The following is a 16,082-nucleotide window of genomic DNA, read 5'->3' as shown; positions in this document are numbered from 1 at the left end:
TATCGGTTAAATTTCGCGTCTGTAGCACGTCATCTTCGTGGTGTAGCAAGTTTCATGGCCAGTAGTGTATGTACCGTATTTGACGAGAACCGTCTCTACAGTGCACATTCGCGAATCCATTTTACTTTTGTGTGAAATTTATCCCATAGCAGCTGATCGGTACGAGACACATGGGCCAATGAGTTGTGAGCACTGGAGAACGAACAATAAAACATTGCCTCCTCCCACATCCTGTATCCCGCAGTGGCCGCGCTACTTACCTATCTGCCCCTGACGTAAGCGCCAACTTGACTGTATTTATGTCACGGCCGAATCCACCAACGTCAATTAGAACTAATCAAATCTTAGAATATAAATTTCTCCAAAAGTATTTTTGTTCCTTTCAGAGCAGGAAAACTAAACTCTTAAACTCTTAACGTTAGCTGACGTTTTTGGATTGTACTGTTAGTTGTTAGAAACATACTATTATAAAACACGGCTGAGAACGCGGGCCGCACGAGCACAGGATTGGAGCCGCACCCCGCCCGCAGGCCGCGGTTTGACGACAGTTGCAGGGGTCGATCGGCGTTGCTGCTGCGTGTTTTACGTGGTTTTGATGTAATGCTGAAGATTTCCGTGTCCAAGCATGTACGAGGGTGAGTCAAATGAAAACCTTAAATTTGTAATAACAAATCTAAATTTCGCGCCGTTATCATGTAAGTTGGTAAGCGTGCTACAAACAGCGTGCAGAATGGCCTGTAGGTGGCAGCATAGTGCAGATGCACACATACCGTCGCTGTATCAGTATAAAGATGGCCGCCCCACTTGCGACGTGCACCAGGGAAGAACAGCGTTCTGTTATTCGGTTTTTGCGTAGTGAAGGTGTGAAACCTATTGAAAGTCATCAACAAATGAAGGTTCAGTACGGTGATGCATGTTTGTCACAGCAGCAAGTCTACGAATGGAGTAAGAAGTTCGCAAATGGCGTGACTTCAGTGGAAGATGCTCCTCGTCCAGGTCAGGCACAACGAGTTGTGACTCCACAGAACACTGTAGCAGTTGAAGCCATAGAGAAGGAAAACCGCCGAGTGGCACTGAATGACATTGCAGCATGTTTACAGATTAGTCATGGGTCAGCACACCACATTGTGCATGATGTGCTCCAGTTTCACAAAGTGTCTGCAAGATGGGTGCCACGGCAGCTGACTCATGAAATGAGAGAACGAACTGTTGATGCTTGTGAAGAACTTCTTCGGCGCTTTGAACGAGAAGATGTATGCTTCCTTGCAAGAATCGTTACTGGGGACGAAACCTGTGTTCACTTCCAGCAACCGGAAACGAAGAGAGCGAGCAAGGAATGTCGCCATTCCTCATCACCAAAACCAAAGAAGTTTCGAACAGAAACATCAGCAGGGATGGTTATGCTGACTCATTTGGGGCGAAAAAGGCGTTATTTTGGAGCATTACATGCCTAGAGGAACCACTGTCACCAGTGCATCATACACAGATCTCCTAAAAAATCATCTGCGGCCAGCAATCAAATCAAAGCGACGTGGATTGCTGTGAGCAACATGACAATGCAAGGCCCCACAGTGCCCTTACAAGAGTTGCAACAATCACAGAACAGTATTTTGAGTGTCTTCCTCATCCACCATACTCACCAGACTTTGCCCCAAGTGATTTCCATATGTTTGGACCACACAAAGACGCAATGGGAGGAAAGAAGTTCCGTTCTGGTGAAGAGGTGCGCCACGCGGTGCATGAGTGGTTGCGCAGACTACCAAAAGAATTTTTTTCTATAGGAATTTATGCACTTTGTAGGCGCTGGAGGACTTGAACTGAGCGTGGGGGAGATTATGTTGAAAAATGATACAGCTTTGTACCACTTCTGCACAGTAAATAATATTTTAAAAAATATTTAAAGTTTTCGTTTGACTCACTTTCGTAGTAGGCCTACACTTCTTGGCAGTCTAATGGGCATGCCGCCTTCATGGGGGTGCTGCACTTTCAATGGCTAGCATTCTATTAAGCAGTACAGCAGTAGTTTACTGTTAATGCAATGAGCAGATGAAGTTTCTAAGAGGTGTTTCTATTTTTCTGGTGCCGTATTCTGTAGAGAGAGAGAGAGAGAGAGAAAGAGTAGGAGCGGGCGGCGCGGCCGACCGTGCGCACTCACTTGAACTTCTTGAAGTAGATGCCGGTGTCGGTGGTGGTGACCTTCTTGCCGTCGACGACGCGCGCCTGCTTCAGCCACTTGTCGCTCTGCGAGAGCGTCAGCGCGCGGCCGTCGGACTTGGGGTCGCCGAAGCGCGAGAAGGCGCGGAACTGCGCCCGGAAGTTGGCCGTCGGCGTGCCGGGCGTCGCAGCCGCCTCTCCTGAGGGCACGCAGCGGACACACATACAGTTCACTCCAAAGTACAAGTAAACGTTAGCTCAGGTATGATGGCCGGCCGCGGTGGTCTCGCGGTTCTAGGCGCTCAGTCCGGAACCGTGCGACTGCTACGGTCGCAGGTTCGAATCCTGCCTCGGGCATGGATGTGTGTGATGTCCTTGGGTTAGTTAGGTTTAAGTAGTTCTAACTTCTAGGGGACTGATGACCACAGCAGTTGAGTCCCATAGTGCTCAGAGCCATTTCAGGTATGATGCAAGCGGTGGAGCGGCGTGCAGACATACTTCAATTTATTCAAATGGTTCAAATGGCTCTGAGCACTATGGGACTTAACATCTGAGGTCATCAGTCCCCTAGAACTTAGACCCACTTAAACCTAACCAACCTAAGGACACCACACACATCCATGCCCGAGGCAGGATTCGAACCTGCGACCGTAGCGGTCACGCGGTTCCAGACTGAAGCGCCTATAACCGCTCGGCCACACCGACCGGCTTCAATTTATTGATATTTCTTTAATATATTCAGAAATTGGCAAATTCCCATTATAAACTTCTAGGACTTATACAGGGAAGTGAGTGCTTAATATTTTGAGTAGGAACCCATGTCGAGAAACGTCATCCAACGACGCTACAGAGCACCAAAGTTATAGGCGGCGGAGCCTATATATATATATATATATATATATATATATATATATATATATATATATATATGAAAATGTTTTGCATCACCCAGGTTCCCAGAACTCCTGAAGATAGACGTTGACTGTGGATATTGTATCACACACACAGTCCCCTTGACTTTTCAGTGATGTCATTAAACCCGCCCACAGATGTAAACAACCATGCCTGAGCAGCCCCTATTAGACGGAGGGGGCCCGGCAGCCGATCAGTTCCAGTCATTCCACCAGGAAGGAGGTACAAGGCTCGTGTTGTCTGTAGTTCAACCATGCCAAGACGGTCAATACCGCGGCTGGATCCCGTCCGCGTTGTTACTTTGTGCCAGGAAGGGCTCTCAACAAGGGAAGTGTCCAGACGGCTCAGAGTGAACCAAAGCGACGTTGATCGGACATGGAGGAGATACAGAGAGGTAGGAACTGTCGATAACATGCCTAGCTCAGGCCGCCCAAGGGCTACTACTGCAGTAGATAATCGCCACCAACGGATTATGGCTCGGAGGAAGCCTGACAGCAACGCAACCATGTTGAATAATGCCTTTCGTGCAGCCGCAGGACGTATGACTCGAACTGTGCACAATAGGCTGAATGATGCGCAACTTCACTCCCGATGGCGAGGTCCGTCTTTGCAATCACGACACCATGCAGTGCGGTACAGATGGGCCCAACAACATACCGATTGGACCGCTCAGGATTGGCCTCACGTTCTCTTCACCGATGAGTGTCGCATACGCCTTTAACGAGGCAATCGTCAGAGACGTGTTTGGAGGCAATCCGGTCAGGCTGAACGCCTTAGACACGCTGTCCAGCGAGTGTAGCAAGTTGGAAGTTCCCTGCTGTTTTGGGGTGGCATTATGTGAGGCCGACGTAGGCCGCTGGTGGTCATGGAAGGCGCCGTAACGGCTGTACGATACGTGAATACCATCCTCCGATCGATAGTGCAACCATATCGGCGACGCATTCGTCTTCATGGACGACAAACATTTCCTTTTCGATTTCATCATATTTTTGATGCAGTCATTTTACCTTAGCTTCTCTGCACTTCCCATTTATTTCATTCCTAAGTGACTTGTATTTCCGTATTTCTGAATTTCCCTGAACATTTTTGTATGTCCTCCTTTCGTCGATCAGCTGAAGTACTTCTTCTGTTTCCCATGATTTCCTCGGCAGTTACCTTCCTTGTGCCTATATTTTTCTTTCCAGCTTCTGTGGTTGCGCTTAGATGTCCATTCCTCTTCAACTGAACTGCCTTCTGAGCTATTCATTATTGCATTACCTATAGCTTCAGAGAACTTCAACCGTGTCCCTACATTCCTTAGTGCTTCAGCATCCCACTTTTTTGTCTATTGATTCTTCCTCTCTAGTCTCTTAAACTTTAGCCTGCTCATCATCAATACTAAATTGTGATCTGACTCTATATCTGCTCCTGGTTACGCCTTAAAATCCAATATGATTTAGGAATCTGTACGTGACTGTGACGTAATCTAACGGAAATTTTCACGTATCTCTCAGCATTTTCGAAGTATACCCCCTACTCTTCTTGAAAGGAGTATTCGCATATTACTAACTGATATCTACTGCAGAACTCCATTGTGTTTCTCCTCACTCGTTCCTACTACCAAGCCTACAGTCTCCCGTTAACCCTTTCTTTTACTCCCTCCCATACAACCGCATTCCAATCACCCATGACTATTCAATTTTCATCTGGCCGTTCAGTATCCTCATATACTTTTTGTATCTCTTCATTCTCTGCTTGTGACGTCGGCACGTATACCTGAACTATTGTTGTTGGTATTGGTTTGCTGTCGATTCTGATGGGAACCACCCTATCATTGAACTGTTCACAGTAGCTCACTCTCTGCCCTACCTTCCTAACCATAACGAATCCTGCTCCCGTTGTTCCATTTCCTGCTGCTTCTGATATTACCCTATACTAGTTTCCATGCTTCTTTCCATTGCACGTCACTGGCCCCCACGATATCTAGACTGAGCCTTAGCAATTCCCTTTCCAGATTTTCCAGCTTGCCTATCACGTTCGAAATTCTGACCTTCCACACTGCAGCTCGTCGAACGTTATCCTTTCGTTACTCATTCAACGTTTTTCTCATAGTCACCTCCTCCTTCGCAGTCCCTTCCTGGAGATCCGAATGGAGGCTAGTCCGCAATCTTTTGCCAGTGAAGATATCATCATGACACTTTTTCAAGTACAGGCTACATGTCCTGTGGATATGCATTATGTGTCTTTAATGTAGAGGTTTCCATTGCCATCCTCATCCTCATATTGTTGATCATTACTATTTCTTCCGCCTCGGGGCAGTTTCCCACCCAAGGGAAAGGCAGTGTCCTGAATCTCTGTCCGCTCATCCGTCCTCTTTCACAAGGCTGTTTGCAGAACGATAGTGATTTCTTACGCCAGAAGTCATCGGCAGCCATTGCTGATGAATTCCATTCCAAATTTAAGGCTTGGCGATGTTCATGTTTGTAATTAATAATAATTGGCTTCTCGAAGTGAATAATATAAGAATTCATCACTATTTCAATAACTTCCAGAGGTCCTAGTAAAAGCTTTACTGTATCAGTAGCTTCCTGACGGAGGGCTGACAGAAAATTGCATACTATAACGTTGAAAGGTAGTAGGAGTAATACTCTAAATTACGGGCCAATATCATTAACATCCTCAAGCAGCAGGATTTTGGAACACATATTGTATTCGAACATTATGAATTACCACAGAGAAAGGGACTATTGATGCACAGTCAACACGGATTTAGAAAACGTCATTCTTGTGGAACACAACTAGCTCTTTACTCACACGAAGTGCTATTGACAAGCGATTTCAAATTGATTCCACATTTCAGGATTTCCAGAAGGCTTTCGATAATGTACCTTACAAGCGGCTTGTCAAATTGCGTGCATATGGAATATGGTCCCATTTTTGTGAATGAATCCGTAATTTCCTGTCAGAGAGATCATAGCTCGTAGTAACTGACGGAAAGTAATTTGGTAAACCAGAAGTGATTTCTGGCGTTCAGCAAGATAGTGTTACAGGCTCTTTGTTGTTCCTCATCTATGTGAACTACAGGGTTATTACAAATGATTGAAGCGATTTCACAGCTCTACAATAACTTTATTATTTGAGATATTTTCACAATGCTTTGCACACACATACAAAAACTCAAAAAGTTTTTTTAGGCATTCACAAATGTTCGATGCGTGCCCCTTTAGTGATTCGGCAGACATCAAGCCGATAATCAAGTTCCTCCCACACTCGGCGCAGCATGTCCCCATCAATGAGTTCGAAAGCATCGTTGATGCGAGCTCGCAGTTCTGGCACGATTCTTGGTAGAGGAGGTTTAAACACTGGATCTTTCACATAACCCCACAGAAAGAAATCGCATGGGGTTAAGTCGGGAGAGCGTGGAGGCCATGACATGAATCGCTGATCATGATCTCCACCACGACCGATCCACCGGTTTTCCAATCTCCTGTTTAAGAAATGCCGGACATCATGATGGAAGTGCAGTGGAGCACCATCCTGTTGAAAGATGAAGTCGGCGCTGTCGGTCTCCAGTTGTGGCATGAGCCAATTTTCCAGCATATCCAGATACACGTGTCCTGTAACGTTTTTTTCGCAGAAGAAAAAGGGGCCGTAAACTTTAAACCGCGAGATTGCACAAAACATGTTAACTTTTGGTGAATTGCGAATTTGCTGCACCAATGCGTGAGGATTCTCTACCGCCCGGATTCGCACATTGTGTTTGTTCACTTCACTATTAAGAAAAAATGTTGCTTCATCACTGAAAACAAGTTTCGCACTGAACGCATCCTCTTCCATGAGCTGTTGCAACCGCGCCGTAAATTCAAAGCGTTTGACTTTGACATCGGGTGTCAGGGCTTGTAGCAATTGTAAACGGTAAGGCTTCTGCTTTAGCCTTTTCCGTAAGATTTTCCAAACCGTCGGCTGTGGTACGTTTAGCTCCCTGCTTGCTTTATTCGTCGACTTCCGCGTGCTACGCGTGAGACTTGCCCGCACGCGTTCAACCGTTTCTTCGCTCACTGCAGGCCGACCCGTTGATTTCTCCTTACAGAGGTATCCAGAAGCTTTAAACTGCGCATACCATCGCCGAATGGAGTTAGCAGTTGGTGGATCTTTGTTGAACTTCGTCCTGAAGTGTCGTTGCACTGTTATGACTGACTTATGTGACTGCATTTCAAGCACGACATACGCTTTCTCGGCTCCTGTCGCCATTTTGTCTCACTGCGCTCTCGAGCGCTCTGACGGCAGAAACCTGAAGTGCGGCTTCAGCCGAACAAAACTTTATGAGGTTTTCTACGTATCTGTAGTGTGTCGTGACCATATGTCAAGGAATGGAGCTACAGTGAATTTATGAAATCGCTTCAATCATTTGTAATAGCCCTGTATTCAGGAGACAATCTGAGCAGCCGTCATTAGTTGTTGGCAGATGATGCTGTCGTTTATCGTCTAGTAAACTAAACGTACGATCAAAACAAATTGCAAAACGATTTTGAAAAGAAATCTGTATGGTGCTAAAATTGGCAATTGACCATAAATAAAGAAAAGTGTGAGGTCATACACATGAGTGTTAACAGAAGTCCGTTAAACTTCGGCTACACGATAAATCAGGCAACTCTAAAGGCCGTACATTAAACTAAATACGTAGGAATTACAAATACGGAAAATTGAAATTGGAAAGAACACACAGAAAATGTTGTGGGGAAGGCGAACCAAAGAATGTGTTTTATTGGCGGAACACTTAGAAGATGCAACAAGTCTACTAATGAAATTGCCTACCTACGCTTGTCCGTCCTGTTTTAGGATACTGATGCACGGTGTGGGATCTTTACCAGGTGGGACTGACAGAGTACTTTGAGAAAGTTCAAAGAAGAGCAGCACGTTTCGTTTCGTCGAGAAACAGGGAAAAGAGTATCACTGACGTGATACAGGATTTGGAGTGGACATCAGTAAAACAAAGGTGATTTCGTTGCAGCGAAATCTTCTCGCGAAATTACTCTCAACAACTTTCTCCTCCGAATTTTGTGACGCCCACCTACATAGGAGAAATGATCATAATAAAATAAGGGAAATCACAGCTCGCACGAAGAGATACAGGCATTCGTTTCTTTCGCGCGCTGTTAGAGAGTGAAATAAGAGACAATTAGTATGAAGGAAGTTCAATGAAACCTCTGCTGGGCACTTAGGTGTGATTTGCAGAGTATCCATGTAGATGTACACTAATGGCCATTAAAATTTCTACACCAAGAAAAAATGCAGCTGATAAACGGGTATTCATTGGACAAATATATTATACTAGAACTGACGAGTGATTACATTTTCACGCAATTCGGGTGCATAGATTCTGAGAAATCAGTACCCAGAACAACCACCTCTGGCCGTAATAACGGCCTTGATACGCCTGGGCATTGAGTCAAACAGAGCTTGGATGGCGTGTACAGGTACAGCTGCCCATGCAGCTTCAACGCGATACCACAGTTCATCAAGAGTAGTGACTGGCGTATTGTGACGACCCAGTTGCTCGCCCATCATTGACCAGACGTTTTCAATTGGTGAGAGATCTGGAGAATGTGCTGGCCAGGGCAGCAGTCGAACATTTTCTGTATCCAGAAAGGCCCGTACAGGACCTGCAACATGCAGTCGTGCATTCTCCTGCTCAAATGTAGGATTTCGCACGGATCGAATGAAGGGTAGAGCCACGGGTCGTAACACACCTGAAATGTAACGTTCATTGTTCAAAGTGCCGTCAATGCGAACAAGAGGTGACCGAGACGTGTAACCAATGGCAGCCCATACCATCACGCCGGGTGATACGCGAGTATGGCGATGACGAATGCACGCTTCCAATGTGCGTTCACCGCGATGTCGCCAAACACGGATGCAACCATCATGATGCTGTAAACAGAACCTGGATTCTTCCGAAAAAAATGACGTTCTGCCATTCGCGCACCCAGGTTCGTCGTTGCGTACACCATCGCAGGCGCTCCTGTCTGTGATGCAGCGTCAAAGGTAACCGCAGCCACGGTCTCCGAGCTGATAGTCCATGCTGCTGCAATCTTCGTCGAGCTGTTCGTGCAGCCCCGTCTGTTGACTCAGGGATCGAGACGTGGCTGCACGATCCGTTACAGCCATGCGGATAAGATGCCTGTCATCTCGACTGCTAGTGATACGAAGCCGTTGGGATCCAGCACCGCGTTCCGTATTACCCTCCTGAACCCACCGATTCCATATTTTGCTAACAGTCATTAGATCTCGACCAACGCGAGCAGCAATGCCGCGATACGATAAACCGCAATCGCGATAGGGTACATTCCGACCTTTATCAAAGTCGGAAACGTGATGGTACGCATTTCTCCTCCTTACACGAGGCATCAGAACAACTTTTCACCAGGCAACGCCGGTCAATTGTTGTTTGTGTATGACAAATCGGTTGGAAACTTTCCTCATGTTAGCATGTTGTAGGTGTCGCCACCGGTGCCAACCTTGTGGGAATGCTCTGAAAAGCTAATCATTTGCATATCACAGCATCTTTTTGCTGTCGGTTAAATTTCGCGTCTGTAGCACGTCATCTTCATGGTGCAGCAATTTTAATGGCCAATAGTGTATAACTTCTCCAGTTTGGGCGTCGCTTCTAATTGGTCTTTAGTGAACCAGTGTATTTACTCACTAACTCCTCATACGATCCTAACTGTATATACAGTGCCTTCAATAAATGTGACGATTTCCTGGAGCCTATTGGTAGCGACCATCTCCCTGTCCTCCTCACCGTTTCAGTCGGTCGTCACCCCCGGCCCGACCCTCGTAATGACCCTCCCCCTAAGTACATCAATGACTATTCCTGTGCCAACTGGAATGCCTACTGGGATACCCTCTCCACCCAAGTCGATAGCCACCCTTTCACCTACCACCACTCTGGCGATGTAACCCATGCCGCCTCCTTTCTCCAGCAGACCTTGTCTGAGGCCATGGAGGCCCACGTACCTACTGTCGCCATCCACCCCCACCTACCTTATCCCCACAGGCCGTCCTCCTCCTCCGTGAATCCCGCCATCTCTACCGTGCCTTCCTCCGCACGCATGACCCGGACACACTACGACGCCACCAGCAACTCCAGCGACACATTCGTAATTTGCTCGCAGCTAAGAAATGCCGGGACTGGCGACGGACATGCACCCGTTTATATGCTACCCTACCTATCAACTCGTCCAAGTTCCGGTCAGCCTTCCATCGCCTTACCGGAACTAAACCCTCCCCCTACTATCCTCTTCTCCATGATGATCACCCCTTCCCTGACACCCTTAGTAAGGCCAATCACTTTGCCTCCTACCTCTCTGATGTATTTTCCATCCCCGATGATCCCCAGTTCGATTACTCCCTCTTCCCGGATGTCCACGATCGAACTGACACCTCTGTCCCTCCCCTCGCACCAGGTTTCCAGTACTTGGACAACATTGCACACACGGAACTCAATGCCCCTATCACTACACAGGATCTCATTGCTACACTCCGCATAAAACGCAACACCGCTCCTGGTCATGATCGTGTTACCTATCGTCACCTTCGTGAAGCTCCTGTCTCTTTCCTCTCCACCCTGGCCAGGGTCTACAATGTAGTCCTGTGCACCGGTTAGTACCCCGACCTGTGGAAAACCTCCCGTATCCTGATGTTCCTTAAACCTGGCAAACCACCGTCTCCTCCTACCATCCCATCAGCCTTACCTCAGTCTTCAGCAAGGTCCTGGAATCTATCCTCACCCAACGCATCCACCAGCATCTCCGCCAGCATCGCCTCCTTCCTGTTACCCAGTGTGGCTTTCAGCCGTCCTTCTCTTCCGACGACCTTCTCCTTCACCTCACTCATCTCCTTTCCGACCAGTTTGATTCCCGTCGCTCCGCAATCTTCCTCTCCCTGGACCTCGAACGAGCTTATGACCGCGTATGGCATTCCGGTCTCCTCTTCAAGCTCCAAACCTTCGCCCTTCCCATTAACTACGTCTGTCTGATTGGCTCCTTTCTCTCCCACCGTCCTTCCTACGTCACCATCCATAACACGGATTCCTACACCTTTTTTCCCTCCGCAAGTGTGCCACAAGGCTCCGTCCTCACCCCCCTTCTGTACCTTTTCTATACGGCGGACATACCGCCGCCGTCACCCCCCGTCCACCTTCTCCAGTTTGCCGATGACACCACCTTCCTTGCCCTTGCCCCCATCCTGCAGCGCTCCCAGCACCTTCTCCAATCCCATCTTGACCGGTTCACCACTTGGTGCAACCAGTGGTTGCTCAAGGTCAATCCCTCCAAAACCCAGGCGATCATTGTAGGCAAAACCACCCCTTCCTTCTGCCTCCTTGATTTCTATCTCACCGTCTATGGCCGTCCTATCGCCCTCACCCCCACCCTCAAGTACCTTGGGGTCACCATCGACCGTCGCCTCTCCTGAACCCCCCATCTCCAGACAATCCAAGCCAAGGCACACTCCTGACTCCGTTTCCTCAAGCTCCTTTCCGGCCATACGTGGGGTCTGGACCCCTCCACCATCCTCCACACCTATAAATCCCTCATCCGCCCTATCCTTTGTTACGCCCATCCGGCCTGGATCTCTGCCCCCCCTACCTTTTACAAATCCCTTCAAATCCTTGAACGCCATGCTCTCCACCTCGCTTATCGCATCTGTCTTCCCTCCCCCACGCGGATCCTGTACGATCTCATTCCGTTCCCCCATCTTCTCCTTTTCCTTGAAAGGATACGCATCCTGTACACCTCCCGCAAACTCAATCCTCCTCACGCGCTTGTCTCGCCCATCCCCTCTCACCCCTGCCCACTGCCGTGCCTGTATTCCCACGTCCCACCCGGTCTCCATCTCTCCTCCCTCCTTACCCTCTCCCAAGGTGGCTTCCACCAGCTCCCCCTCCCTGATGATGTCCTCCTCTCCTCCACCTACCCCTCCTATCAACTTTGATACTCCCCCCCTTTCCTGTGTCCTTTCCTTTCGGCACCCTCCCTCACTTCTCTTTCCTTTTCCCCCCGTCCCCTTCCCCCAACCCTCTTCTCCCAGGCTTCCCCTCCCCCTTCCTCCCATCCCCCTATCTCCCCTGCCCATGGCATCTGCTCTTCCCTCTCCCTCTCCCACCCCCCTCCTCTTCTCTTGGCAGGTCCCCGGACTCGTACACGGTTAGTGAACATTCGCGCGCTGGAGATCAACGCCTCGTGTTTCTGTGTGTGCCGTCGTTTTGTGCTTAAGTGGTTCAGTGTTATTCGTTTTCTGCACCTACGTTCACGTGTGACAATTTTCGTCTATGTATGTGTCCAAGTGTCTGAACAAATTTTATCTTGGACTCTACGCCCGTGAACGGCTCCATGTATTTTAAAAAGTGTTCGTCTCCGTTTATATGTCCACCATATTTTTATCTCACATTGTCTTCATTTGTCTCTTTTGTGTTCCTCTGAGGCCAAAGAGCGGCGTAGTATGCTGCTGCTAGCCTGCCTGTAAGCAGGTTTAAAAACAACAATAAAGAAAAAATAAATAAATCTGATGACTTTTATGAATACATTCACTGGTAATTACGTAGCATCCTTGGAGAAACTAATATTTATTTGGCGTGCAGTACGGCACTCTTTGACTGATGTCACAACACTGCAAAGCAACGCACAGATTAAGCTACTATGTAGTCGACAGGCATACCTGACGCAGCGTCTGGGGGCGGCGTCTTTGGAGACTGTGCAGCGGCGGCGGCGGCCTTGGTGGGCGTAGAGGCGGCTCCTGCTGGCGGGGGGTTGGCTGCCGGCTTGCGGGCGTCGCCTCCCGCCCCCGGGGGGCTGGTCGGCCCGTTCACTGTCACCTCCTTCGCCTCCGCAACAGCTGCCTGCGAAACACGCGCCACTGGAGACCTCCACCTCGCATATCGAGCAGCATTGGGGCGTTTACACAAAGTGTGCAACAAAGCGCGCCGCTAAATTGAATGGGATAAGACCTGTGTACTTTACTACGTATGAGAATTGGATATACGTCCCAATCTCCTCCTCTCCCTCTTTTTGCCCATCTTCTCCCACTCCCTGTCTCTCGTCCATCTTCTCTTCCTCCCTCCCTCACCATCGCCACTTTTCCTCCCTCCCTGTCCATCTCCTCCTTTCCGGTTTCTGTCGTCATTTACTCCCACCCTTTTGTCCCTCTCATCTTTCACTCTTGCTCTACCTCTGACTTTAAGCCTTGTGTAGCGCCTCGAGAATTTCCACGCAAATTCTAGAGACCCTCGGCTTTCCACCGTCTCGAACACCGGATATTTTAGGTACGAGAGGGAGAGATGAAATTGTGTCTACTGCGCCACGGTTTATGTGTGTGCAGGACGGGCGTGTATTACGAGAAGACTAAAGTTGTGACGGTCTATCGGCGCTGACAAGTGGTGGCTGCGCACGCCTTGGGAGCCGTATGTCCAGTACAAGCAGTAATAAAGGGCTACTCGCTGGCAGTGAAATAGTGACTGCTGGGAACAAGTGAAACGTGTTTCATCTAGAGACTCATGTACACTGTTCAAAATGGTTCAAATGGCTCTGAGCACTATGGGACTTGACATCTGAGGTCATCAGTCCCCTAGAACTTAGAACTACTTAAACCTAACTAACCTAAGGACATCACACACATCCATGCCCGAGGCAGGATTCGAACCTGCGACCTTAGCGGTCGCGCGGTTCCAGACTGTGGCGCCTAGAACCGCTCGTCCAGCCCGGCCGGCCCATGAACACTGTTGTTTGACTTGCTAGGAGCAAGAACTGTTTTCACAAGGCTCATTAAAACCGAAAGAGACTGTAATGGTATACGTTAAGTACTAATGTTTTCCAGACGTAGTTGATTTACGATAATTGAAAGAGCATGTGAAACTTGTGTAGTGTCTTATTGTGAAGAAGAAATATAGCGAAGTTGATACACAAGTATTCTGAGAGAAGTAGGTCAGTAATATTTCCGTAACCAGCACATAATCTTCGGAGAAGAAGCATTGTGAAGATCGACGAAGCCGTCTGTCCTGAGAACAAGGTCGGCTGCACACAATACGTTAATCACCCGCGGGAGACGTGAGAGTCTTGCACCACAGCACCAGACAGTCTCCGGTCGTCGGGAAAACGTTAGACTTGTTTATTGTTATTGCGATTTCAGATTCTGTAGTATTCTGATCACATTCCGATAAGCAATAGATACAATTTTCCTGTTTTGTAACAACGTTTCATTATTAAGCATATGTGATATATATATATATATATATATATATATATATATATATATATATATATATATATATGTGTGTGTGTGTGTGTGTGTGTGTGTGCGTGTGCGTGTGCGTGTGCGCGCGCGCGTGTGTGTGTGTGTGTGTGTGCGTGTCCAAGCGTTTATTACAGTAACATTTGAAATAAATCAGTTAAGAATATGTATCCTTTACACATTGCATATTTTTGCTTATAAATTACATATATTAAAAGTAAGTGTATAAAAACGTGTGTATTCGAATGCAGCGTTGTGGCATAATTTCGAATCTATTGGTGAAGAAATTTCGAAGTAGTTGGTGAAGAATTTTTGGAGATTCACGATTTTGAACGAAAGAACATTTACATTTTTCTTTCTGTAGATATAACTGCTTGTTTGTACAAAATCATAAATCTCCGTTTGCTTTGAAATTTTGACACGATGTTGCATTCGAATACACGCTACGCGTGTGGTTTTATGTACCTACTGAAGTGCTATATGTTACACTATATATATATATATATATATATATATATATATATAGTGAGTCACCTAACGTTACCGCTGGATATATTTCGTTAACCACATCAAATACTGACGAACCGATTCCATAGACCGAACGTGAGGAGAGGGGCTAGTGTAATTGTTTAATACAAACCATACAAAAATGCACGGAAGTATGTTTTTTAACACAAACCTACGTTTTTTTTAAATGGAACCCCGTTAGTTTTGTTAGCACATCTGGACATATAAACAAATACGTAATCAGTGCCGTTTGTTGCATTGTAAAATGTTAATTACATCCGGAGATATTGTAACCTAAAGTTGACGCTTGAAACCTCCGACGTTCAGTTGCGTGTTGTAACAAACACGGGCCATGGTCGGCGAGCAGCATCTGCAGGGACATGTTTACGATGACGACTGTGTTTACGAGTGTGGCTGTAGTGCACTGTTGTGGTTTGGTCTAGCTGTCGCAGTGTCCGCATGTAGTGCTTGCTGCTATTGTTATTCTGCATTCGTCTCCGCACGCAGACCAACTGTAGTACACCGTGTTACCAGACGTCTGTGATAGTGTAGTGCTGTAGGAACTGCGACCATAGTGTATTCGAACTCTGAAAAAGCGGAGATGATACTCATCTATGGCGAGTGTCGACGAAATGCAGCTGAAGCCTGCAGGGTGTATGCAGAACGGTACCCGGACAGAGAGCATCCAACGTGCCGCACACTGCAAAACATCTACCGCCAACTGTATGCAACAGGTATGGTCGTAGCACGCAAACGGGTCCGTAACAGGCCCGTCACAGGAGAAGCGGGTGCAGTTGGTGTGTTAGCTGCTGTTGCCATGAACCCACACTTGAGTACACGGGACATTGCGAGAGCCGGTGGACTGAGTCAATGTAGTGTCATGCGCATACTGCATCGTCACCGCTTTCACCCGTTTCATGTGTCGCTACATCAGCAATTACATGGTGATGACTTTAATCATCGAGTGCAATTCTGTCAATGGGCATTAACAGAGAATGCGTTGCAGTTCTACCTGTTTACCGATGAAGCGGTTTTCACAAACCACGGGGCAGTGAATCTACGGAACATGCATTTCTGGTCCGTGGACAATCCTCGCTGGCTCAGACAGGTAGAGCGACAGCGACCGTGGACTGTAAATGTATGGTGCGGAATCATTGGCGACCACCTCATTGGTCCTCACTTCATTGCAGGGGCCCATAAGCTGCAACATACATCACGTTTCTACAGAATGATCTGCCAACGTT

At 47.6% G+C, this 16,082-nt stretch overlaps 1 protein-coding gene across 2 annotated transcripts in view; it reads right to left on the bottom strand.

Annotated features, from left to right (window-relative positions):
- Window positions 1-16,082, bottom strand: part of LOC124605752 (tubulin polymerization-promoting protein homolog) — a 460,410-nt gene that overhangs the window by 72,763 nt on the left and 371,565 nt on the right. For both annotated transcript variants that reach the window (XM_047137635.1, XM_047137636.1), the window contains 2 exons: window positions 12,763-12,943; window positions 2,156-2,354 (listed from right to left, as the gene is read on the bottom strand). In XM_047137635.1, coding sequence (XP_046993591.1) covers window positions 2,156-2,354; window positions 12,763-12,943 — 380 coding nt within the window. The remainder of the gene's footprint in view (window positions 1-2,155; window positions 2,355-12,762; window positions 12,944-16,082) is intronic.

This window comes from Schistocerca americana, chromosome 3 (genome assembly GCF_021461395.2).
Source record: "Schistocerca americana isolate TAMUIC-IGC-003095 chromosome 3, iqSchAmer2.1, whole genome shotgun sequence".
NCBI lineage: Eukaryota > Metazoa > Arthropoda > Insecta > Orthoptera > Acrididae > Schistocerca > Schistocerca americana.
The sequence above is the reverse complement of the archived record's forward strand: the minus strand, read 5'-3'. Positions and strand labels throughout refer to the sequence as shown.